General features: G+C 34.4%; 1 protein-coding gene across 50 annotated transcripts in view; it reads left to right on the top strand.

The window, feature by feature from the left end:
- TRDN (triadin) overlaps positions 1 to 24508 on the top strand; it is a 415209-nt gene that overhangs the window by 359555 nt on the left and 31146 nt on the right. For 44 of the 50 annotated variants that reach the window (XM_078370051.1, XM_078370045.1, XM_078370044.1 and 41 more), the window contains 5 exons: positions 4497 to 4523; positions 5425 to 5463; positions 8978 to 9013; positions 9776 to 9820; positions 11118 to 11141. In XM_078370051.1, the coding sequence (XP_078226177.1) occupies positions 4497 to 4523; positions 5425 to 5463; positions 8978 to 9013; positions 9776 to 9820; positions 11118 to 11141 (171 nt within the window). The remainder of the gene's footprint in view (positions 1 to 4496; positions 4524 to 5424; positions 5464 to 8977; positions 9014 to 9775; positions 9821 to 11117; positions 11142 to 24508) is intronic. The other 6 variants (XM_078370033.1, XM_078370036.1, XM_078370029.1 and 3 more) reach the window with 1 other exon arrangement.

Below are 24508 nucleotides of genomic sequence, written 5' to 3'. Positions count from 1 at the left end.
GTGCACATAAAAGTTACGTTTATACTATTATGTAGTCTATTAAGTGTGCAAGAGGATTATGTCTAAAAATGTACATAGCTTATTTTTAAAGTATTTTGCTGTTAAAATACTTTTATTTTAACATTCATCATCTGAATCTTCAGCAAGTTGCAATACTTTTGCTGCTGAGAGGTCTTGTCTCAATGTTGATGGGTGCTAATTGATGAATGTGGTAGTTTCCGAAGGTTAGGGTAGCTGTGGTAATTTCTCAAAATAAGACTCAATAAAATTTGGCACTTTGACTCTTTCACAAAAGATTTCTCTATAGTACCTATAGCTATTTTACAGCATTTTACTCACAGTAGAACTTCTTCCAAAATGAGTAAACATCTCACACTTGGCTTCTGCTTTATCAACTAAGTTTATGGAATATTCTAAATCCTTTGTTGTCATTTCAGCAATGTTCACAACATCTTCACCAGGAATAGATTCCATCTCAAGTATCCATTTTCTTATCTAATCCATGAGAAATAACTCCTCGTCTGTTCAAGTTTTATCATGTATTGAAGCAATTCAGTCACCACTTCTTATTCTAATTCTTTTGTTACTTCCAACACCTCTGCAGTTACTTCTATTGAATCCTCAAAGTCATTCTTAAGAGCTGAAATCAATTTCTTTCAAACTCCTGTTGATACTGACATTTGGACTCCCTCATGAGTCACAAATGTTCTTAATGGCATCTAGAAAGGTGATTCCCTTCCAGAAGACTTTCAATTTACTTTGCACAGATTCATCAGCTGAGTCACTATATATGACACCTACAGCCTTATGAAGTGTATTTATTAAGTAATAAGACTTGAATGTCAAAATTACTCCTTGGTCCCATAGGCTACAGAATGGATGTTGTGTTCCCAGGCATGAAAACAATATTAACCTCCTTGTATATCTCCATTAGAGCTCTTGAGTGACCAGGTGCATTGTCAATGAGCCATAATATTTTGAAAGAAATCTTTCTTCTTGGCAGTAAGTCTCAATGGTGGGCTTAAAACAGTCAGTAAATCATGCTGTAAACAGATGTGCTGTCATCCAGATTTTGTTATTCCAGTGATAGAACACAGACAGAGTGGATTTAGCATAATTCTTAAGGGACCTAGAATTTTCAGAATGATAAAGAAGCTTTGGCTTCAACTTCAAGTCACCAGCTTCATTAGCCTCCAACAGGAGAATCAGCCTGTCTTTTGAAGGTTTGAAGCCAGATGTTGGCTTTTTCTCTCTAGCTATGAAAGTTCTAGATGACATCTTCTTTTAATAGAAGACTATTTGTTAAGTTGTTGTTGTTGTTTTAAAGACAACAGGGTCTCAGTCTGTCACAAGTTTGAGTTCAGTGGGGGGATCATAGCTCACAGCAACTTCAAACTCCTTGGCTCAAGTGAGCCTCCCTAGAAGGGTATTTTGTCTACATTTAAAGCTTATTGTTGATTGTTGCCACCTTGGTCAATTGTCTTAGCTAGATCTGGATAAGTTTCTGCAGCTTCTATATCAGTATTTGCTGCTTCAGCTTGAACTTTTATGTTATGCAGGTGGCTTCTTTCCTTAAATTTCATGAACCAACCCTCCTAGCTTCCAACTTTTCTTCTGCAGCTTCCTCACTTCTCTCAGCCTTCACAGATTTGAAGACAGTTAGGGCCTTGCTATAGATTGAGTTTTGGCTTCAGGGAATGTTATAGCTGCTTTGGTTTTCTATTCAGCCCACTAAAACTCTCTTTGTCTCAGCAATAAGGCTGTTTCCCTTTCCTTTTTTTTATTGCATTTTAGGTTTTGGGGTACATGTGCAGAACATGCAAGATAGTTGCATAGGTACACATGTGTGACTTGCTGTCTTCTTCCCCTTCACCCACATCTGGCATTTCTCCCCATGCTATCCCTCCCCAGCTCCCCACCACGCTGTCCCTCCCCTATTCCCCGCAATAGACCCCAGTGTGTAGTGCTCCCCTCCCTGTGTCCATGTGTTCTCATTGTTCATCACCGACCTATGAGTGAGAATATGTGGTATTTCATTTTCTGTTCTTGTGTCAGTTTGCTGAGAATGATTAACATTTATGTGTTCATTGGAGTAACACTTTGACTTTTCTTCAAGAACTTTTCCTTTGCATTCACAATCTTAGTCATTTCTAATTTCTGATTTAAGGTGAGTGATGTGTAAGTCTTTCTTTCTTGTGAATACTTTGAGGCCATTGTAGGGTTATTAGCTGGCCTAATTTCAAAACTATTGAGTTTTCAGGAAACAGAAAGGCCTAAAGGAAAGGGAGAGGGAACTGGTGAATGGCAGTCCCAATACACACTTTCATTAAGTTTACCACCTAATATAGTTGTGGCTGGAGGCACCCCAAAACAATTACAATAGTAATATCAAAGATCACTGATCACAGATTACCATAACAGATATAATAGTAATGAAAAATTTGAAATATTGTGAGAATTACCAAAATGAGACAGGAAAATGTGAAAGAAACAAATGCAGCTGGAAAAATTACACCAATATACTTAATTATACGGGGTTGCCACAAACTTTCAACTTGTAAAAAATGTGATACCTAAAAGTGCAATTAGGTGAAGCACAACAAAATGAGTATGCTTGTATTACACTCATTAATCCCTGAACATGTATTTATTGAGCACCTATTAGAAATACGACACTGAACCAGGATACATGAGGGAATGCCTATCATGCTTTCTGTTGACCTATCTGTTTTACTAACACATTTACCATGATAACTAATACCTGTGCAAAAAAAGGTAATTGTGTCTTTCTCTTATCTACTTTCAATTTTTTGTTCAGATATATTGAATCAACACAGTACGAAGATCCCTCTAACAGTTACTATGTGGATTGAGAAAAATTAAGAGCACATAATATATGTCAATTTATTTAATTTTAACACATTAGCTTTTTATTTTCTAACTTTTTTTTAAAGCCCTGAGGTACATTTTATTTTGTAATTCAAAATCACTAGGGTTTTCTGAATATTTTAAACAACTATAAAAATGCAACAGTGGACAATGAAGCTATTTATTTTACACTATTAAAGTATTCAGATTGTTTCCTGGATTAAAACTTGAACATTTCAATCCAAAGCATATCTGGATGTTTTATTTATATGTTTTAATACCCAGAACTCACCTGTTTTGTTAATATGACAGATTCCTTAATAATTTAGCTACAATTTACTTCTTAATGGATTAAATGCCAATTTTAAGCATTAAGTACAGCCTTTAGGCTGGAGAAATTCTCTAGCATAGTTTGTATTATTGCTACTAATATGAACACTCTTACCAAAATTAAGGATTGAAATTCAAAACTAGAGTGCTAATATGAAACATCACCATAGAGCCATTTTAAAATACTGTATTTTTATGAAACATTATTCATTGTATACCATCATTGTTATAAAATACTTTAATTCCTTTTTATGAATTTTGAAAATAGCTCCCTAAAATAGTTATGTAAGACTGATAAAACTAATATCACGTTTATAGAAAACATTGATATTTTATGAGAGATATTTCTTAATCTTTCAGAGAATTTTTATTTTCTGGAAATGTTATTGTTTGAAATTGTGATAGAAAGTTGAAAAAAAAACTTGTCAGGTTATACGTAGAAATACTTATCTGTAAATTTACTGAAGGAATAAGGAGAAAGCATGATTCTGAATTATCATAGGCAAAAAGCAAATATAATTTTATGTCTTCTAACAATTATCACACTGTAGTCACCATGAATCAAGTTTGTTTTTATTATATTTTTAATCTCACCCCACGACCTCACTCAATTGCATTTCTGACACCATCTTATAAATGAAGATGCTTTGATAAATATTCTACAATGAATGGTTGCATGCATCCATGAAGATTAAAAATTTGTGAAACAGATTTTTAATTTGTACTTTAGAAAATCAACCAAAGAATTTAGAACTGATTAATTATACCATGTATGTTTTTTAATGTTTTACTTTTCATTTTATTTTATTTTTAACTTTGTGAGTACATAGTCATTGTATATATTTATGGCTACATGAGATATTTTGATATAGGCATACAATGTATAGTAATCAAATCAAGGTAAATGGGTCCATCACATCAGCTTTTATGATATTTTTATATAAACATTCTACTATTTTAGTTATTTTAAAATGTACACCAAATTATCATTGACTGCAATCATCCTGTTCTATTAAGTACTAGATTTTATTTATTCTATCTAACCACTTCTATTATATTTAAATAGATTGTTTTAGATTAATTGAAAATTTCTTTTATTTTCAAAATAGATGTCTAGTTACAGTTATCAAAAATATTAATCACTAGCACATTTCTTTGCCAGTTTGAGTATATGTGCCTATTGTAATTTAGGAGGAAATATCAGAAGATAAGTTTCAATTGTCTGCTATCGAATAAAAAATTATACTTTTTCTTTTATTTATTTTTTCCTTTTTTTAACATTCTTTTTTTTTCTAAAGAGCAAACATCAGAAGTCACAGAATCAGGTAAATATTTACATTTTCAGGGGAGATAAGATAAAGTGGTGAAAACAGTATGTAAATTTAAGTCCCTAGCTGTATAACATTTAGAAAATCCTGTAGCTGCTCAAATTCCAGATATTCTGAACTGCAGAACAGGCATAAAGACTTCCCAAAAGGCTTATTAGAAGGACTAGATGATGTAACATGTCCACTCTTACTACATACAAACTTGTAAGCCTCTATTAAATATTGTTTTTCTTCCCACATTTGTCTAAAAAGCATAGCAAGAAAATTATCAATTTACCAAGACTGCTTTGAAAACTGGATCCACATTTTGCTCAGAAATATTATGTTACTTTATATTGCTTCTACTCATTAGTTTACTCATTGAGTATTCATCATGCCAGGCAAATTCTTATTTCCTAAAGGTAAAAATTTAACATGTAATTGTTTTTTCTGTGTTTCTAGTTTAAACTAATTAACAAAGGCATAGCTTATTCTAGCTTCTCTTCAAAGCATGTTAAAAAAAAAAGGGAGGAGGTAGGAAATAGGGTCATGCCTGTGAGTAACCAAACTACTCAGGAGGGTGATGCGGGATGACCCCTTCAGTCCAGGAGTTTGAGGGCATATAGAAAGACCCTGTCTCAAAAAAAGAAGAAGAAGGGGAGGAGGAAAAAAAGTAGTAGGAAGAAGAGGAATAAAGGTCTTGGAGGAGGAAGCAGAGGAGGAGGAGGAGCAGGAGAAATTATGACCCAATAGGTGACTACATAAGCAGAATGACCAAGCATAACAAAAAATGAAATGGGAGAGTCATGATTCCCTCCACTCATAGGATTAAGTCACATCTCCAACTGTTTACTCCAAGAATTAGTAAGAAAGTCATGTTTTTAAAAATGATGATTTCTTATTGTTGTTTTCCCCCCAGGGAAGAAGAAAACTGAAAAATCTGAAAAAGAAAGTAAAGGTAAAGACATTTTAAGATATGTACATCAAATTAGCCACAAAAACAAAGGGTAAAAATATACAGTTATACAAATTATATGACTTAAAAACAGTTGATGAAAATGAAGACATGGATTTTATAGCACATATTATAATTGCAGTACATTACAATTCATCATGCAAAACGTATAGGTATTACATTTTTATCAAACACCTAAAAGGAATAGGAATGTAAAACCAAAAGCAGACTCTACCTGTTACTAATAAATTAAAGCTATAGAGTTCCTTTCATAATTACTCCTGAACCGTGAATATTGCCTACACAAAATTTAATTTCTCACCTTAAGAAGACTTGTTAATAAATAAATTACCTTATTATGAAGAAAGTAGGAGAGATCCAAAATCAACAATTAGAAAAACTAGAGAAGAAGCAAGAACAAACAAATTTAAAAGCTAGCAGAAGTCAAGAAGTAACTAAGATCAGAGCAGAACTGAAAGAGATACAGACACAAAAAATGCTTCAAGAAAATCAGTGAATCCAGTAGCTGGTTTATTAAAATAATTAACAAAGTATATCGAACACTAGCCAGACTAACAAAGAAGAAAAGAGAGAAGTATCAAGTAGACACAATAAAAAATAATAAAGGGTATATCACTACTGATCCCACAGAAACTACCATCATAGAATAATATAAACACCTCTATGCAAATAAATTAGAAAATCTAGAAGAAATAGAAAAATTCCTGGACATACATACTCTCCCAAGACTAAACCAGGAAGACGTCAAATCCCTGAATAGACCAATAACAAGTTATGAAATTGAGGCAGTGATTAATAGCCTACCAACCAATAAAATAAAATAAAATAAACCCAGGACCAGATGGATTCACAGCAGAATTCTACCAGAGGTACAAAGAGTAGCTGGTACCATTTCTTTTGAAACTATTCCAAAGAATAGAAAAAGAGGACTCCCTAACTCATTTTATGAGGCCAACATTATCCTGATACCAAAACCTGGCAGAGACTTTAAAAAAAAAAAGATAATTTCAGGTCAATATCCCTGATGAACATTGACACAAAAATCCTCAATAAAATACTGGCAAACTGAATCCAGCAGCACAACAGGAAGTTTATGGACCACAATCAGGTCAGCTTCACACCTGGGATGAAAAGCTGGTTCAACATACACAAATCAGTAAACATAATCCTTCACATAAATAAAACCAGGGACAAAAACCATATGATTATCTCAAGAGATGCAGAAAAGGCTTTTGATAAAATTCAACACCCATTCATGCTAAAAATTCTCAATAAAGTAGGTATTGATGGAACGTATCTCAAAATAATAAGAGCTAATTATGACAAACCCAGAGCCAATATACTGAATGGGCAAAAGTTGGCAACATTCCCCTTGAAAACTGGCACAAGACAATAATGCCCTCTCTCACCCCTCCTATTCAATATAGTTTTGGAAGTTTGGGCCAGGGAATCAGCAAAAGAAGGAAAGAAATGGTATTCAAATTGGAAAAGAGGATGTCAAATTGTCGCTGTTTACAGATGACCTGATTATATATTTAGAAAAACCCATCATTATAGCCCAAAAACTCCTTGAGCTGATAAGCAACTACAGAAAAGTCTCATGATACAAAATCAATGTTCAAAATTCACAAGCATTCCTATACACCAATAATACAGCCAAATCATGAGTGAACTTACATTCACAATTGCTACGAAGAGTATAAAATACCTAGGAATACAACTTACAAGAAATGTGAAGGATCCTTCAAAGAGAACTATAAACTACTGCTCAAGGAAATAAGAAAGGACATAGAGAGATGGAAAATCATTCCATGCTCATGGATAGAAAGAATCAATATCATGAAGATGGCCATATTGCCAAAAGTAATTTATAGATTTAATGCTATTCTCATTAAGCTACCATTGACTTCCTTCACAGAATTAGAAAAATTACTTTCAATTGCATATGGAACCAAAAAAGAGCCTGTATATACAAGACAATTCTAAGCAAAAGGAACAAAGCTGGAGGCATCATGCTACCTGACTTTAAACTATACTACAAGGCTACAATAACCAAAACAGCATGGTACTGTTACCAAAGCAGATAAATAGGCTAATAGAACAGAACAGAGGCCTCATAAATAACACCACACATCTCCAGCCATCTGATCTTTAAGAAACCTGACAAAAACAAGCAATGGGGAAAGGATTCCCTATTTAATAAATGGTTTTGGGAAAATTGGCTGCCCATATGCAGAAAACTTAAACTGGACCCCTTTCTTACACCTTATGCAAAAATTAACTCAAGATAGATTAAAGACTTAAATGTAAGACCTAAAACCACAAAAATACTAAGAGAAAACCTAGGCAGTACCATTCAGGACATAGGCACTGACAAAGACTTTGTGACTAAAACACCAGAAGCAATTGCAACAAAAGCAAAAATTGACAAACAGGGATCTAATGAAACTAAAGAGCTTCTGCATAGGAAAAGAAACTATCATCAGAGTGAACAGGCAACTTACTGAATGGGAGAAAATGTTTACAATCTAGCCATCTGACAAAGGACTAGGATCCTGAATCTACAAAGAACTTAAACAAACTCACAAGAAAAAAAACAACCAAACCCATCAAAAGGTGGACTAGGAATATGAACAGACATGTCTCAAAAGAAGACATTCATGCAGCAAACAAACATATGAAAAAAAAACTGATCATCACTGGTCATTAGAGAAATGGAAATCAAAACCACAATGAGATACCATCTCATGACAGTTAGAATAGCCATCATTAAAAAGTCATGAAACAACAGATGCTGGAGAGGCTGTGAAGAAATAGGAACACTTTTACACTGTTGATAGAAGTATAAATTAGTTTAACCATTGTTGAAGACAGTGTGGAGATTCCTCGAGGACCTAGAACCAGAAATATCATTTGATCCAGTAATTTCATTACTGGGTATATAACCAAAAGATTATAAATGATTCTACTATAAAGACACATGCCCATGTATGTGTATTTAGGAACTATTTACAATAGCAAAGACTTGGAACCACCCAAATGCCCATCAATGATAGACTGGATAAAGAAAATGTGACACATATGCACCATGGAATACTATACAGCCATAAAAAAGAATGAGTTCATGTCCTTTGCAGGGACATGGATGGAGCTGGAAATCATCATTCTCAGCAAACTAACTAACACAGAAACAGAAAACCAAACACCCCACGTTCTTACTCATAAGTGGGAGTTGAGCAATGAGAACATATGGGCACAGGGAGGGAAACATCACACACTGGGGCCTTTCAGGGGGTATGGGGCTAAAGGAGGAATAGCATTAGAAGAAATACCTAATGTAGATGTTGGGTTGATGGGTGCAGCAAATCACCATGATACATGTACATTCATGTAACAAACCTGCATGTTCTGCACATGTATACCAGAACTTAAAGTACAATTAAAAAGATAAATATATAAATAAATATATCACCCTGTTACTATTTCTTCTATACAGAAAAAGCCGACATGAAGCATCATAAAGAAGAAAAAGGTAATTTTTTAAAAGAATTAAAAATAGAATGCAAATCCCTGAAGCTAAAATACTGTAAGTCAAAATGCATTTATGTCATTTGAAAAAAAAAACACCCTTTTTTTTTTAATGTATGTGGTGAGTGCAAGTCTGATTAAAAGAAGAAATTTGGTAGTTAATTGGTGGATATGAAGTAATGGCTTTGTCAAAGAAGCAATGGATGGTAGGCCAACGCATGCAAATAAGCATTGATTTATTTGCTGTTGATGAGAAAGGTAGAAACTGAATCACAATGATGCCTTTTTTCTTAACCTTGGGTTTATTTATTTAGCTAACTACACCGTATAATATGACAATTACTGATTTGAGTATAATTATCCACAAAGCTTACAAAGGTCTTAATTGTCAAAGAAATAATCTATTGGATCATTAGGAGAACATTCGTAGACATGTAAGAATAATTGTCAATGACAAAATCACTCTTTTTTTTGTTTATCTCCAAATCCAGTTAACCAGAATGACCCAATTTTCATAGATTCTAGTTAATATTCTTCCTACATTCATGTTATACCTCTGTTTATAAAACAGTGTTTAGTGTTAACACTTATTTTTGTTAAGTACCAGTTGGATAGAAGACAAAATTTTTGAAAATCACCTTGAGAAAATATTTTAACGCTTAAATTATCCTCATGTGTTTAAAGCTTAGCACTGAATTGAGACAAAATTTTTATGAAAATTTACTTTAAATTTTTATATTTTAATTTACATTTTCTTTATTGACAGTCTCAATAAGAAAAGAAAGTCTTCAATCACACAACGTGACAAAAGGTAATCTTGAATTACGTAGGTACTATGTTGTTATGGAAATATCTGAATTATGTTGTTGCTTAATATTAATATTAAATTATTTTGAAACAAATAAATCTAGAAGATACACATTTCTAGTAGCAGAGGAAGTGGACAGGTAGAAAATCTAGCAGAAAGCTGACATTTTAATAGAAATCAAAGCTAGTATTTTTAAAGAAAAAAATAACATGTTAGTCTTAGTGAAATATTTTTCTAAATTATTTATTTTATAATTTTATGCATGAAGCATACTACTGTAATAATACTAAAACTATGTGTCCCAGCTGAAAATGTTTTTCAAAAAATTAGAAATAACCTAATTTTTATAAATTTTTAATCCTTAGGTTTATGTTAGAAACTCTACAAATCTCAAAATAAACCATGTAATGCAGGTTGCTTAAAATTTATACTTTCTAGCATGGCTCTTTAAATGAGACTAATGTAGAATGGAGATGTTACTAGTCTTGTTAAAGAAGTTAGAATGTCTGCTCTAGTATTTGGAACAATAATTTCACCTTAGTTATTTTGTCCTACATACAGTTTGATAGAAAAGCATACTTCTTTGAAGAAGAATAACATCTCATCGAACTAAATAAATTATTATAAAAAAGTCAACTTATTTTGCATGTTGCTTTTTTAAGACTTATAGTCTGGTAATTATTTATTTTATTTATCTACTAAAGAAAACTAACTCTAAATAATATCTTTTATAAGATTTGGGAATTTAGAAGAAAATATTTAGCTGTTACATAACACAAAATAATTTTATTCAAGTGAAGTATAATAATAGTTGAGCCCAAACACTTAATTTAACAAAGATCCTGATTTAGTGAGAGTATTTAAAAAGCATATATATTTTGTGACCCTTTGATGAATAGCTTTTCTCGATAGCTGACATATTTTCTTAGATAATATAGATTAACCAAGATATTCAAAGATCAGCCAGGCATAGTGGCTCACACCTGTAATCCCAGCTACTTGGGAGGAAGGGGAGGGAGGATTCCTTGAGCACAGGACTTTGAGGCTGCAGTGAGCAATGACTGTATCACTTCATGTCAGCCTGGGCAACTGAGAGCCCATCTCTAAATAAAAATTTTAAAACAATTAAAAATTAAAACAAAGACACGTTGACAGGCAATAGAGGACTATAATTCTTCATTGACTCTTAAATTATAAACAAGAAACAAAATAATTTCATATTTTTATAAAGTCCACTAATGTATAATTTCCTTGCATTTTATCTCAGTTAAACAAAACTTATTTATTTTCTCTTTTCTAGCAGAAAAACCTGCAAGAGTATCAAGTAAGTACAGTTTGTATTAATGATGAGGTTTTTTTGATACATAGTATCAATTTTAAGATGAAATTCATAAAATATTTATATTTTTATGTGTTCAGAGTTAGTTTATTCTAAACTAAATCCTCTGACAGAAATTTGTTAGCTTTTATTGTAACTTTTATTGAAATTTTAAAAAAACTATGTCATTTGAAATTACAACTTGTAACAGAATGCACTATTATATTTTCAAGTATGAAAATAAAAGTAACTTGCATTTAAATAAATAAATCTTTACCTGTCTTAAACTGTCAATCACTAGAAATTTACTAAAGACCACAAGTGGTCAAACAGTGATGCTTTGCTCCTGTTTTCTAATGTTCATTTACCTAAATATTATTGTATATCTAAGAAAAACAGCATAGGTAGGAACGAATGTATCTCCTATAGTATAAACCACAGCTCCCAGAATAGATTCTCTAGAATATCAGAATCCAGGTACAGATAGAAATTCTGTGTATATAGGATATAACTAAATTTTCTTACAAGTTCCTAAAATTCAAGGAAAAACAATTTATCCTTTTCTATTTCCATATTTATAGAAAAAGTATAAAGAAGTGCCATCCAATATAAAGTATGACATATACATAATTTTAATTTTCCAGTTGATACATTCAAAGGCAAAAAGAAACAGGTGAAAATTATTTTAGTAATATTTTACTTATTGTATTTCTATACAAATAATATTTGCATAAAGTAAATAATACTTATACAAAATTTGTATATAAACAATAAATATTTACTTTATACAAATATTATTTCAATATATATTTGATATAGAAATGCATTGATCCTTTACATTTTTTTTTCGCATCGAGATTTTGAAATCTTATGTGTATTTTATACTTACAGCACATTTTATCTTGTGCTAATCACATTTCAGTTTCCCAAATCTCCACAGAGTCAGTGGCTACAGCATTGGACAGAGAAGGTCCAATCAAGTGCTTATACCGTACCTAATGCTAATATTGAATACAATAAAAATTAATCACTAAAATATGGGACTTGCCACATATGTCATTCAAAGGTCTTTGATTACAGGTGATAAAACCCCACATAGACTTGCTTCAGGAATTTAAAAAAGAAAAGTTTTTATAAGGACACAAAATTGTGTCACTGATGGCAAGGGCAAAACGTATAGACAAAAGGAAAGGCCCTTGGAAGCTGCCCTATTCCACACCATTCCCCTACAGCCAAAGGTAATGAGAGCAGACTTCATAAAGGAGGTAATGCCAAGATTTTTACCTTGAAGAATTGGTACGATTTGGATAGCTGGAGAAAGGGATAGAAGTGGCTGATGTAGAAAGACAGCATCAGAAGTATTGTGTGAAGTTGAGGGGTAGTGTTAGAAAGAAGTGGGAAGTAAGCACATTTAGGGTGAAACTGTGAGGTAGAGAAGATGCAAGGCCAAAGGATTTTACAATGTGCCACAGAAAGCTATGATTTCCTTCCTCCTAGAAGGAAGTAAAAAGTTGGGGAATTATTGGGACACGTAACTTTGCAGTAATATGAGAAAGAAAACTATATTATTTAAAATATATTATTTCTATGGACCATAATAAAATAAATGCTCAGAGACATCATGAAATGATTCCATTTAATAAGGTGGCTTTCTGAGTATATGAAGCTTATTTTCTCTATAGCACAAACTATTGATTTTATTATGCTTTTTATGGGCAATGATCAAAAAACTGCCTTAGGTATTTATAAAGAAGAGCATACTATATGTATTTAAACTAAACAAGTATAATTCTTTTTCTGAATGATTTTTCAGCATTATGTTTATGTGTATTTTTGTAGCGTTGGTGGTAGGAGTGGGTTTGGGGGCTCAGACTTTTTTTTTTTTTTTTGAGACGGAGTTTCGCTCTTGTTACCCAGGCTGGAGTGCAATGGCGCGATCTCCGCTCACCGCAATCTCCGCCTCCTGGGTTCAGGCAATTCTCCTGCCTCAGCCTCCCGAGCAGCTGGGATTACAGGCACGCACCACCGTGCCCAGCTAATTTTTTGTAATTTTAGTAGAGACGGGGTTTCACCATGTTGACCAAGATGGTCTCGATCTGTTGACCTTGTGATCCACCCGCCTCGGCCTCCCAAAGTGCTGGGATTACAGGCTTGAGCCACCGCGCCCGGCCGGGGGCTCAGACTTTTTTTCAGTCATTCGTTTATCTTTAATTAGGAGCTTCATGAAATAACTATGCTTTGAGGCCTTCACTCTCTTCCCTTTGCATGTTCTAACTCCACTCTCGTATCCGCATCTCTTGTTGTCTAACAGGGACCAGGTCCTCTAACTTTTACAGCCACAAGCCTGTCATGTCTCTTGTTTGTGTTCTAGTCAATGTCTTTAATCAGTGTTTGTAGTTTTCCTTGTAGAGTTCTTTATCCTTCGTGATTAGATTTATTTATAGGTATTTTTCTTATAGCTGCTATACATGGGATTCCCTTCTTGACTTCCTCTTCAGCTAGCTCATTATTGGTGTATAGAAATGCTACTCATTTTTATGTTGATTTTGTATTCTGCAACTTAACTGAATTTATTGATCAAATCTAGGCATTTTCTGGTGGAGTCCTTAGGTATTTCTAGATGTAAGATTTTATCGTCAGCAAAGCAGCATAGTTTGAATTCTTTTCCAATGTGGATGCCTTTTATTTCTTTCTCTTGCTTGATTGTTCTGGCTAGGACATTCTATTGTATGTTAAATAGGAGTGACAAAAGTGGGCATCCTTGTCTTGCTCCATATCATAGGGGAAAGGCTTTCAGGTTTTTTCCCATTCAGTATGATGTTAGCTGTGGGTTTGTCATATACAACCTGTATATGTTGAGGTATGTCCTTTTTATGCTTAGTTTGTTGAGAGTTTTTAATCATGAAGAGATATTGAATTTTGTCAAACACTTTTTCAGTCTATTGAGAAGACATATTTTTTTTGTCCTTGATTCTTTTTTAAAAAAATTATTGACTCAGAGGCAACATGTGCAGGTGTTTTATATGGATACATTTCATAATGGTGAGGTTTGGGCTTCCAGTGTGGCCAAATAGTGAACATTTTACCAAACAGGTAATTTTTCAACCCTGATTTCTAAAAGCTTCCCCATTTTGAAATCATCATGATGAGTTTTTCTATTATTCCCATCTTAATGTCCATGTGTATACATTGTTTAGCCCCCATTTATGAGACATAGATCACTACCTGTGGAGGTCTGTCCTGCAGACCCTAACTCAGCCACTGATGAATGAAATACACTTTCACACACCAGAGTACAGTGATTGAGTGGGCTAGTGAGGTCATTAGCTGCCCTCAGAGTGCAACTGCAACTAACTGACCGCCACTTGCTGCTCTGTTTTACCAGGTTGATGCTAGCTTTATAAAATGAGTTAGGGAGGATTCCCTCTTTTTCTATTGTTTGAGATAGTTTCAGAAGGAGTGGTACCAGCTTCTCTTTGTAACTCTGGTAGAATTCAGCTGTGAATTTGCCTGTTCCTGAAATTTTTTGATGTTGTTTATAGGCTATTAATCCCTGCCTCAATTTCAGAACTTGTCATTGGTCTATTCATAGATTTGAATTCTTCATGGTTTAGTCTCTGGAGGGTGTATGTGTCCAGGAATTTACCTATTTCTTCAAGACTTTCTCATTTGTTTGCATAGAGGTGTTTATAGTATTATCTGATGGTCATGTGTATTTCTGTAGGATCAGTGGTGATACCCCCTTTATCATTTTTATTGTGTGCATTTGATTCATTCTCTTTTCTTCTTTACTAGTCTGGCTACTGATGTATCTATTTTGGTAATCGTTTCAAAAAACCAGCTCCTGGATTTATTGATTTTTTGAAGGGATTTTCATGTCTCTAGCTCCTTCAATTCAGCTCTGATCTTAGTTATTTCTTGTCTTCTGCTAGCTTTTGAATTTGTTTGCTCTTACTTCTCTAGTTCTTTTAATTGTGATGTCAGGGTGCTGATTTTAGATGTTTTCCACTTTTTATATGGACATTTAGTGTTATAAATTTCCCTCCAAACACTAATTTATCTGTGTCCCAGAAATTCAGGTATGTTGTGTCTTTGTTCTCATTGGTGTCAAAGAATTTATTTGTTTCTGCCTTAATTTCATTATTTACCCAGTAGTCATTCAGGAGCAAGTTGTTCAGTTTCCATGTAGTTGTTCAGGGTTGAGTGAGTTTCTTAATCCTGAGTTCTAATTTGAGTCACTGTAGTCTGAGTGACTGTTATAATTTCCATTATTTTACATTTGCTCAGGAGTGTTTTACTACCAATTAAGTGGTCAATTTTAGAGTAAGCACTATGTGGTACTGCGAAGAATGTATATACTGTTGATTCAGATGGGGACTTCTGTAGATGTCAATTAGGTATACATGGTCCAGAGCTGAGGTCAAGTTCTGAATATCTGAATATCTTAGTTAACTTTCCTTCTCGTTGATCTGTCTAATATTGACAGTGGGGTGTTAAAGTCTTCCACTACAAATCTGTGGGAGTTGAAGTCTCTTCGTAGGTCTCTAAGTACTTGCTTTCTGAATCTGGGTGCTCCTGTATTGGGTGCATATATATTTAGGATAGTTAGCTCTTCTTGTTGCATTGATCCATTTACCATTATGTAATGCCTGTTTTTTTTAATCTTTGTTGGTTTAAAGTCTGTTTTATCAGTAGCTAAGATTGCAATCCCTGCTTTTTGTTTGTTTGTTTGTTTCCATTTGCTTGGTAAATCTTCCTCCATCCCTTTATTTTGAGCTTATGTGTGTCTTTGCACTTGAGATGGGTCTTTTGAATACAGCACACAGATAGTTCTTGACTCTATCAAATTTGCCAGTTTATGTCTTTTAATTGGGGCATTTAGTTCTTTTACATTTAAGATTAATATTCTTATATGTGAATTTGATCCTGTAATTATGATCCTAGCTGGCTATTTTGCAAATTAGTTGATGTAATTTCTTCATAGTGTCAATGGTCTTTACATTTTTGTATGTTTTTGCAGTGGCTGGTACTGGTTTTTCATTTCCGTATTTAGTGCATCCTTCAGGAGGTCTTGTAAGGCAGGCCTGGTGGTGACAAAGTTCATTAGTATTTGCTTGTCTGTAAAGGATTTTATTTCTCTGTCACTTACGAAGCTTAGTTTGGCTGGTTATAAAATTCTGGGTTGAAAATTCTTTGCTTTAAGAATATTGAATATCGGCCCCCACTCTCTTCTGACTTGTGGGATTTCTGCAGAGAGATCTGCTGTTAGTCTGATGGACTTCCCTTTGTGGGTAACCCGACCTTTCTTTCTGGCTGCCCTTAACTTTTTTTCCTTTGTTTCAACCCTGGTGAATCTGATGATTATGTGTCTTGGAATTGATGTTCTCAAGGAGTATCTTTGTGGTTTCTCTGGAGTTCCTAAACTTGAATGTTGGCCTGTCTAGCTAGGTTGGGGAAGTTCTGCTGGATAATTTCCTAAGGTGTGTTTTCCAACTTGATTCCATTTTCCCCATCATGTTCAGGTATGCAAATAAATGTAGGTTTGGTCTTTTCACATAGTCCCATATTTCTTGAAGGCTTTGTTCTTTCTTTTTTGTTCTTTTTTCTCTAATTTTGTCTTCACACTTTATTTAATTAAGTTGGTCTTCAATCTCTGATATCCTTTCTTCTTGATTGATATAGCTATTGATACTTACATATGCTTCATGAAATTCTTGTGCTGTGTTTATCAGCTCCATCAAGTTTTTTTATGTTCTTCTCTAAACTGGTTATTCTAGTTAGCAGTTTTGGTAACCTTTTTCCAAGGTTCTTAGTTTCCTTGACTTGGGTTAGAACATGAGCTGTTTGTTATTATGCACCTTCTGAAGCCTACTTCTGTCAATACATCACTCATTCTCTGTCCAGTTTTGTTCCTTTGCTGGCAAGAAGCTGTGATCCTTTGGAGGAAAAGAGGCATGTTGGTTTTTAGAATTTTCAGCATTTTTGCACTGGTTTTTCCTCATCTTTATGGATTTATCCCCCTTTACTCTTTGATGTTGGTGATCTTTGGATGAGGTTCCTGTATGGACATCCTTTTTGTTGATGTTGATGCCTTTCCTTTCTGTTTGGTAGTTTTCCATCTAACAGTCAGGGACCTCTTTGGCAGGTCTGCTGGAGTTTGCTGGAGGTTGATTCCAGACCGTTTGCCTGGGTATCACCAGTGGAGGCTACAGAACAGTAAAGATTTCTGTCTGCTCCTTTCTCTGGAAGTTTTATCCCAGAGGAGCATCCATCGGATGCCTGCTGGGGCTCTCCTGCTCAGAGGTGTCTCCCCATGAGGAGGCACAGGCATCAGGGACCCACTTGAGGAAGCAGTCTGTCCCTTAACAGAGCTCAAGTTTTTTGCTGGGAGATCCACTGCTCTTCAGAGACAGCAAACAGGTGCATTTAAGTGCGCCAAAGCTGCACTCACAGGCACTCCTTCCCCCAGGTGCTCTGTCTCAGGGAGATGGGAGTTTTATCTATAAGCCACTGACTGGGGCTGCTGCCTTTCTTTCAGAGATGCCCTGGGCAGAGAGGAGGCATCTAGAGAGGCAGTCTGGCTACAGCAGCTTTGCCATGCTGAAGTCGGTTCCACCCAGTTTGAACTTCTGGGAGGCTTTGTTTATACTGTGAGGAGAAAACCACCTACTCAAGCCTCAGTGACGGTGAACACCTCTCCCCTAAACAAGCTGGAGCATCCCAGGTAGACTTCAGACAGCTGGGCTGACAGCAAGAATTTAAAGCCATTGATCTTAGCTTGCTGGGCTCCATGTGAGTGGGATCTGCTGATCAAGACCACCTGGCTCCCTGGCTTCAGCACCCTTTCCAGGACAGTGAATGGTTCTGTCTCGCTGGTGTTCCAGGTGCCACTGGGTTATGAAAAAAATAAATAAAACTTCTGCAGCTATCAGTGTGTCTGCCCAAATGGCTGCCCAGTTTTGTGCTTAAAACCCAGGGCCCTACTCTTGTAGGCACTTGAGAGAATCTCCTGGTCTGTGGGTTGTGAAAACCGTGGGAAAAGCACAGTATCTTACAGGATAGCATTGTCCCTCATGGCAGGATTCCTCGTGGCTTCCCGTGGCTAGGGGAGGGAGTTCTCTGACCCCTAATTGCCTCACAGGTGAGGCAATGCCCCACCCTGCTTCTGCTGGCCCACTGTGGGCTGCACACATTGTCTAACCAGTACCAATGAGATGAACTGAGTACTTCAGTTGGAAATGCAGAAATCACCTGCCTTCTGCATTGGTCTTGCTGGGAGCTTCAGACCAGAGCCATTCCTATTAGACCACCTTGTTTCAAAAATTTTGTATTTTCTTCTTAATTTTTTATTTACCCAGTGGTTGTTCAGGAGGATGTCGTTTACTTTTCATGCATTTGTAAAGTTTCAGTGTTCCTGCTGGTATTGATTTTTAGTTTTATTTGATTGTAATCTAAAAATTTTTAGATATGGTAATGATTTAAGAAAACATTTTGAGAGAGGCCACATGTCTGTGGCCTAATATGTGATCTATACTGGACAATGTCCCATGTGCTGATGAGAAGATTGTGTATTCTGCAGTTGTTGAAAAAATGTTTTATAAATGTCTGTTAGATCCATCTGGTCTAAAGTCCAGTTTAAATCCACTGTTGATTTTTCTGTCAAGATGATCTTTTCAATACTGAGAGTAGGGTGTTAGAGTCCCACACTATTATTTTGCTGGAATCTATTATTATCTCTCTAGATCTAGTGATATTTTCTTTACAAATATGAGTGCGTCAGTGTTGGGTTCATGTATATTTAGAATTGTGATTTCCTCTTGCTTGACTGAACTCTGTATCATTATATAGTGATTTTCTCTGACTTACTGTTTTTAACTTAAAGCTTGTTTTATCTGACTATAGCTCTCCTGCTCACTTTTGATTTTCATGTGCATGGAATATCTTTTCACATTCCTTTACTTTGATTCTATATGTGTCCTTGCAGGGAATGTGTTTCTTGTAAAGAAAGTATTATATGTTATGTTTCTTCATTTATTCAGCCAGTCTGTATATCTTTTAAGTAGAAAATTTAATTCATTTATGTTTAAGATTATTATTGACATGTGAGGTTATGTTTCTGTCATATTGTTCATTGTTTTCTGGGTTATTCCATACAAGTATTATTCCTTTCTTTCTCTCTTATTTTTTGTCATTGTATTTTGGTGGTTTTCTGTAGTGATAGCAATGAGTAGTTTCTCTTCCTCATTTGTGTGTTTGGTTTTCAGTGAGTTTTCTAACTTCATTTGTATTCAAAATGATAAACATCATGCTTTCACTTCCATGTCTAGGACTCCCTTAACCATTTATTATAGACTGGTTTAGTGATAATGCATTCCCCCAGGGTTTGCTTGTCTGTGAAATATTGTCTTTCTCTTTTATTTATGAAGGATAATTTTGCTGGATATAATATCCTTGTGTGACAGCTTTTGTCTTTCAGCACTTCGAATATGCTATCCCTTTCTCTCCTTTCCTGTAAGGTTTCTGCTGAAAAATCCAGTGTTAGTCTGATGAGGTTTCCTTTATAGGTGATGAGACATTTTTCTCTTGCTGTTCTTAGAATACTCTCTTTGTCTTTGACTTTAGACACTTTGACTATAATATACCACAGATAAGACCTTTTTGAATTTTATCTTTTTGGGGATCTTTTAGCCTCCTATGACTGGATATCCTAGTGTCTTGCTAGACTTGAGGTGTTTTCATCTATTATTTTATTAAATAGATTTTCTAACCCTTTCCAACCTTCTTTGATCTTGAGGACATTGATCATTCAAATATTCTGTCACTTTATGTCATCCTATTACAGAAAAATGCTTATTTTTAAGTCATTTTTCTTTATTTTTGACCTACTGGATTATTTCCAAAGATCTGTTTTCAGGTTCTGAGGTTCCAACGTATTTTGTATTTTATCAATGACTTTCTCAGTTTCAGAATTTAAATTTGATTCTATTTTAAAACGGCTATCTCTTTAGTAAATTACTGATTCATGTCCTAAATTGTTTTTCTGACTTAACTGTATTGCTTTTCAGAATTCTCTTGTATCTCACTGAAGTTCTTTAAAATCAGTATTTTGCATTTTTTAGCTTGGATTTTGTGATTTTCTTTTTGATTGGCATCTATTGCTAGATTATTACTGTATTCCTTTGTAGGTATCATATTTTCTTCTTTTGTTTTCTGTATCCTTATGTTACTATCAGTGCATCTGGTGTAACAATTGTTTCCTCCAGTTTTATGGATTTGTTTTCATAGGAGAGGACATTTTCCTAAAGATGTGTATATGTTGTTGGTTTAGATAGGGTACTTTGGCTTTGATTTTGAGTATCTGAAAATGCCCTGTTTTCCCTCTCCCTCCTTAGTGGTCATGGTGGTGTTAGCCTCAGGGCAGAACACAGTTCTTTGGTACTGGGCCCTCAGACTGATGCCAGCTGTGGGCCTGCCACTAAGGAGGGTGGGGCTGCTCTCAGTAGGAGTGGCATAGGCAGGCAACTATGGGGCATGCATTTTTCTTGCACCTTGTTCCTGAAGCAACCTGCAGCAGCAACAGTGAAATTTGTCTTCAGGGCACATGAAAGTGTCAGGCCTTTCTTCTCTCTTCTTGATCTTGTGGTGGTATTGGCAGCATTGACTCTAGGGCAGGACACAGTCCTTTTGGGGCTGAGTTCTCAGAATGATGCCACACTACAGCTGCTTAGGGCTCAGAAGCCTGTGGGGCTCAATATGAGCTCCTCCTGTGGAGCAATACCTTTGCATAATCTTCAGGCATCTCTCCATATTAGTTCTGAGGCCTGCAAGCGTTGAGGAACTCTCCTATATCTAGGATTGTTAGTCTGTGGCTGGAATTGAAGCCCTGGGAAATACACCCTTACTCTTTCCCTTTGTTTGAGAGCCTCTCCTGGCTCCCAGCCAGTCACAGCCAGACAGACTGCTACACTTTCTTTTCCTTCTTTGCTTTTGATGCTTCCTGTCACTTCTCTGTTGAATTCCAATGTAATCTTTTAGACCATCTATTCAGTCTGAATATCTACTTGCTATTTTGGTTTCTTTCCATGGAAGAGGCTCGTATTAGCTGAATCTAGACAGCCATCTTGCTATCCGCCTCTTGCTTTCTGATTTCTAAATAATCTTTAGATTTTCATTCTGCATCTTTATTTTTGTAGATATGGTAAATTTATGATAAATAATGTGCTTCTTATGGAGTTTGGAGGAAGACTTTGGAAGGAGGATATGTGAGATTGTATTATATTTAGTACTTATTATCTTAAAAGCAAGAAAAATTCCACATTCTTAAATTTTAAATTAACACCACAATCTATTGCTGATATTAACTTTTTAAATTTTTTGAAAACTTTTTCTATAAAAAAGCAAAAATACATCCGAAAATATTATTTTCCATAAACTTGCCCAAAGGCAAAATGTGAAATAAAACCAAGAGATGATAAAATACATTCTTAAAAGGCAAATGATGCTGAGGGAAAGTTTTTCAAGTAGATGAGTCACAAGGCTCTTGACAGGTGGGTGGTCCGGGCAAGATGTTTATCCCAAGGATGTTGATATATTAGGGAAAAAGATTTTATAGGTGCATACAGTTCTGTTGCTATTGTCTGGGAGTCAACATTAAAATAAAGCTAGGTTGGTTAGATCCTCAAAATGAGTATTTCAAATGAAATAATGTCATAGGAACATTTCTCAAGATTATTCAATGTGGAGGTTTAATTTTGCCATCTTTCTTGTATTATTTTTCTTGAATGGTGAGCATTTTTGCCATTAGAACGTCATCAAAATTACCTGAATGCACCAGGTTTTGAGGTCATTATAATCTTTGAGATAAAATGTTGGTCCAAGATAATAAATTTGACATTGCCATAATGATAAAATTTAGTCTTTTCTAGAAGTTTATTGCTTTATAATGAAGTTTCGACCAAGCGTGCTAGAAAACTAGTTAGGATTTCCATGTTTTTAAACAACTTTCTATATTTTGTGGTTTTTCAAAAGCTTTTTAGCTTTTAATATTCTGCTCTATTTTTTTTGGTTCTGCATTTTTTTCTTCCTTTATAAATATGCTAAGCAAATAAGGTAATTGCTTCAATATTAAAGTATAATAGATACTTTAGATGTCAGAATTAAGCATCTTGAAAATTAGTCTGAAATTTAAGCATAAGATAAAATTAAATACAAATTTCATAGATACAAAAGTTAATAGTCTTTTTCTGAATTTACATGTTTAGTATATCTTAGGGTGGAAAGTAAAACTATGAAATGAAGATATAGTAGAATTCTTTTAATGACTATAATTAATCTTTTCTAAAGCATCTTATTTGTTATTATAATGTATATAATTATGAATAAATAAAAGCATAACCTATTTTTCTTGATTATATTTTTCAAAATGGATAATTTTTAGTAATTTCAGAAAACTAGAATTTCTTAATATCATTCCCATTTGAAGAAATACTTCAATTTGTCAAATAATAATATTACTATTAATGAGTTAGCAAATTATAAAATGATAATTTATGGCAGAAAAAACTAATTTTCTTAAACACAAAAATTTTAAAACACTAAAAGAATATGCTTCGTTTTTAGTTTCCTTTATTAGATGATTAAATTAATGATATTTTCTAATATGGTCAAATTCAACCTAAAAGCTACTTCAGAGTTAATTCACCTCAAAAATCAAATAATTTATGTCATCTCATACTTATTAAGTTGCTGATAAAAATAATATGTAACTAACTAATGGTGACATATTAACATTTTAACTTTTAAACAAGTGAATCAACATTATTGCTGTATAATATATGCCAGTAACATTTCTAGCACTGCACAAGAAAATTTAATTGTCTAATTCAGATGTAGTTACACAACAAATCTTCAAACATTGTTTGCTTATCTTTACAAAGTGAATAATGTTATTCATGCCCAATTATGTTTTGAATTCATTTGTCTAAAATTAAAACTAAGTGTTTCCCAAAAATAAACTGAATTGCTGAAACCAAAGTGAAACTGAAGTCTCTTTTACCACTTTGTTAATATTGTTTGTGGAAAAAAATTCATTACTATAAATATATAATTATATTTATGGCTGGTTTTTACATTGTTTTCACAAGTGAGATTGATTGTATACTTAAAAACAGAAAGAAAAAAAGACCTTTCCATTTCTAAAATAATTCATTGGAAAATAAAGTTTTGTGAGAGTGTATCATTTTTTTCATAACTTTCATTTATATGCAAGCTAATATTAAAAATTTGAATTCCTACCCTTCTAACAAATACAAATTATTCCAGTGTAGTTTTTCCTTAAAAATATTTTATTATGTAGTTCTGACAAAAACAAAATAACATATATTTGAAAACTGGATACTACAAATACTGTGCCTTCACTATTCTAACCCTTGATTTCTATAAGAAGTAGCTACTACAATGAGTTTAATTTTTATGATTTCCTTGATTACTTTTGTTGTTGTTGTTTGTTTTTTTTTTCTTATTTTTTTATTGCATTTTAGGTTTTGGGGTACATGTGCAGACCATGCAGTACAGTTGCATAGGTACACACATGGCAGTGTGTTCTGTTTGCTTTCACCCCTTCACCCACATTTGGCGTTTCTCCCCAGGCTATCCCTACCCACCTCCCCCTCCCACTGGCCCTCCCCTTTTCCCCCCAACAGACCCCAGTGTTTAGTACTCCCCTCTCTGTGTCCATGTGTTCTCATTTTTCATCACCCGCCTATGAGTGAGAATATGCGGTGTTTCATTTTCTGTTCTTGTGTCGGTTTGCTGAGGATGATATTCTCCAGATTCATCCATGTCCCTACAAACGACACAAACTCATCATGTCTGATTGCTGCATAATATTCCATGGTGTATATGTGCCACATTTTCCCAATCCAGTCTATCATCAATGGGCATTTGGGTTGATTCCAGGTCTTTGCTATTGTAAACAGTGCTGCAATGAACATTCGTGTGCATGTGTCCTTATAGTAGAATGATTTATAGTCCTTTGGGTATATACCCAGTAATGGGATTGCTGGGTCAAATGGAATTTCTATTTCTAAGGCCTTGAGGAATCGCCACACTGTCTTCCACAATGGTTGAACTAATTTACACTCCCACCAACAGTGTAAAAGTGTTCCTTTTTCTCCACATCCTCTCCAGCATCTGTTGTCTCCAGATTTTTTAATGATTGCCATTCTAACTGGCGTGAGATATCTGGTATCTCAATGTGGTTTTGATTTGCATCTCTCTGATGACCAGTGACGATGAGCATTTTTTCATATGATTGTTGGCCTCATATATGTCTTCTTTCGTAAAGTGTCTGTTCATATCCTTTGCCCACTTTT

The sequence above is a fragment of the Callithrix jacchus genome, chromosome 4, assembly GCF_049354715.1.
Source record: "Callithrix jacchus isolate 240 chromosome 4, calJac240_pri, whole genome shotgun sequence".
Taxonomy (NCBI): domain Eukaryota; kingdom Metazoa; phylum Chordata; class Mammalia; order Primates; family Cebidae; genus Callithrix; species Callithrix jacchus.
Note: the sequence above shows the minus strand (reverse complement) of the source record. Positions and strands in the feature narration are given on the sequence as shown.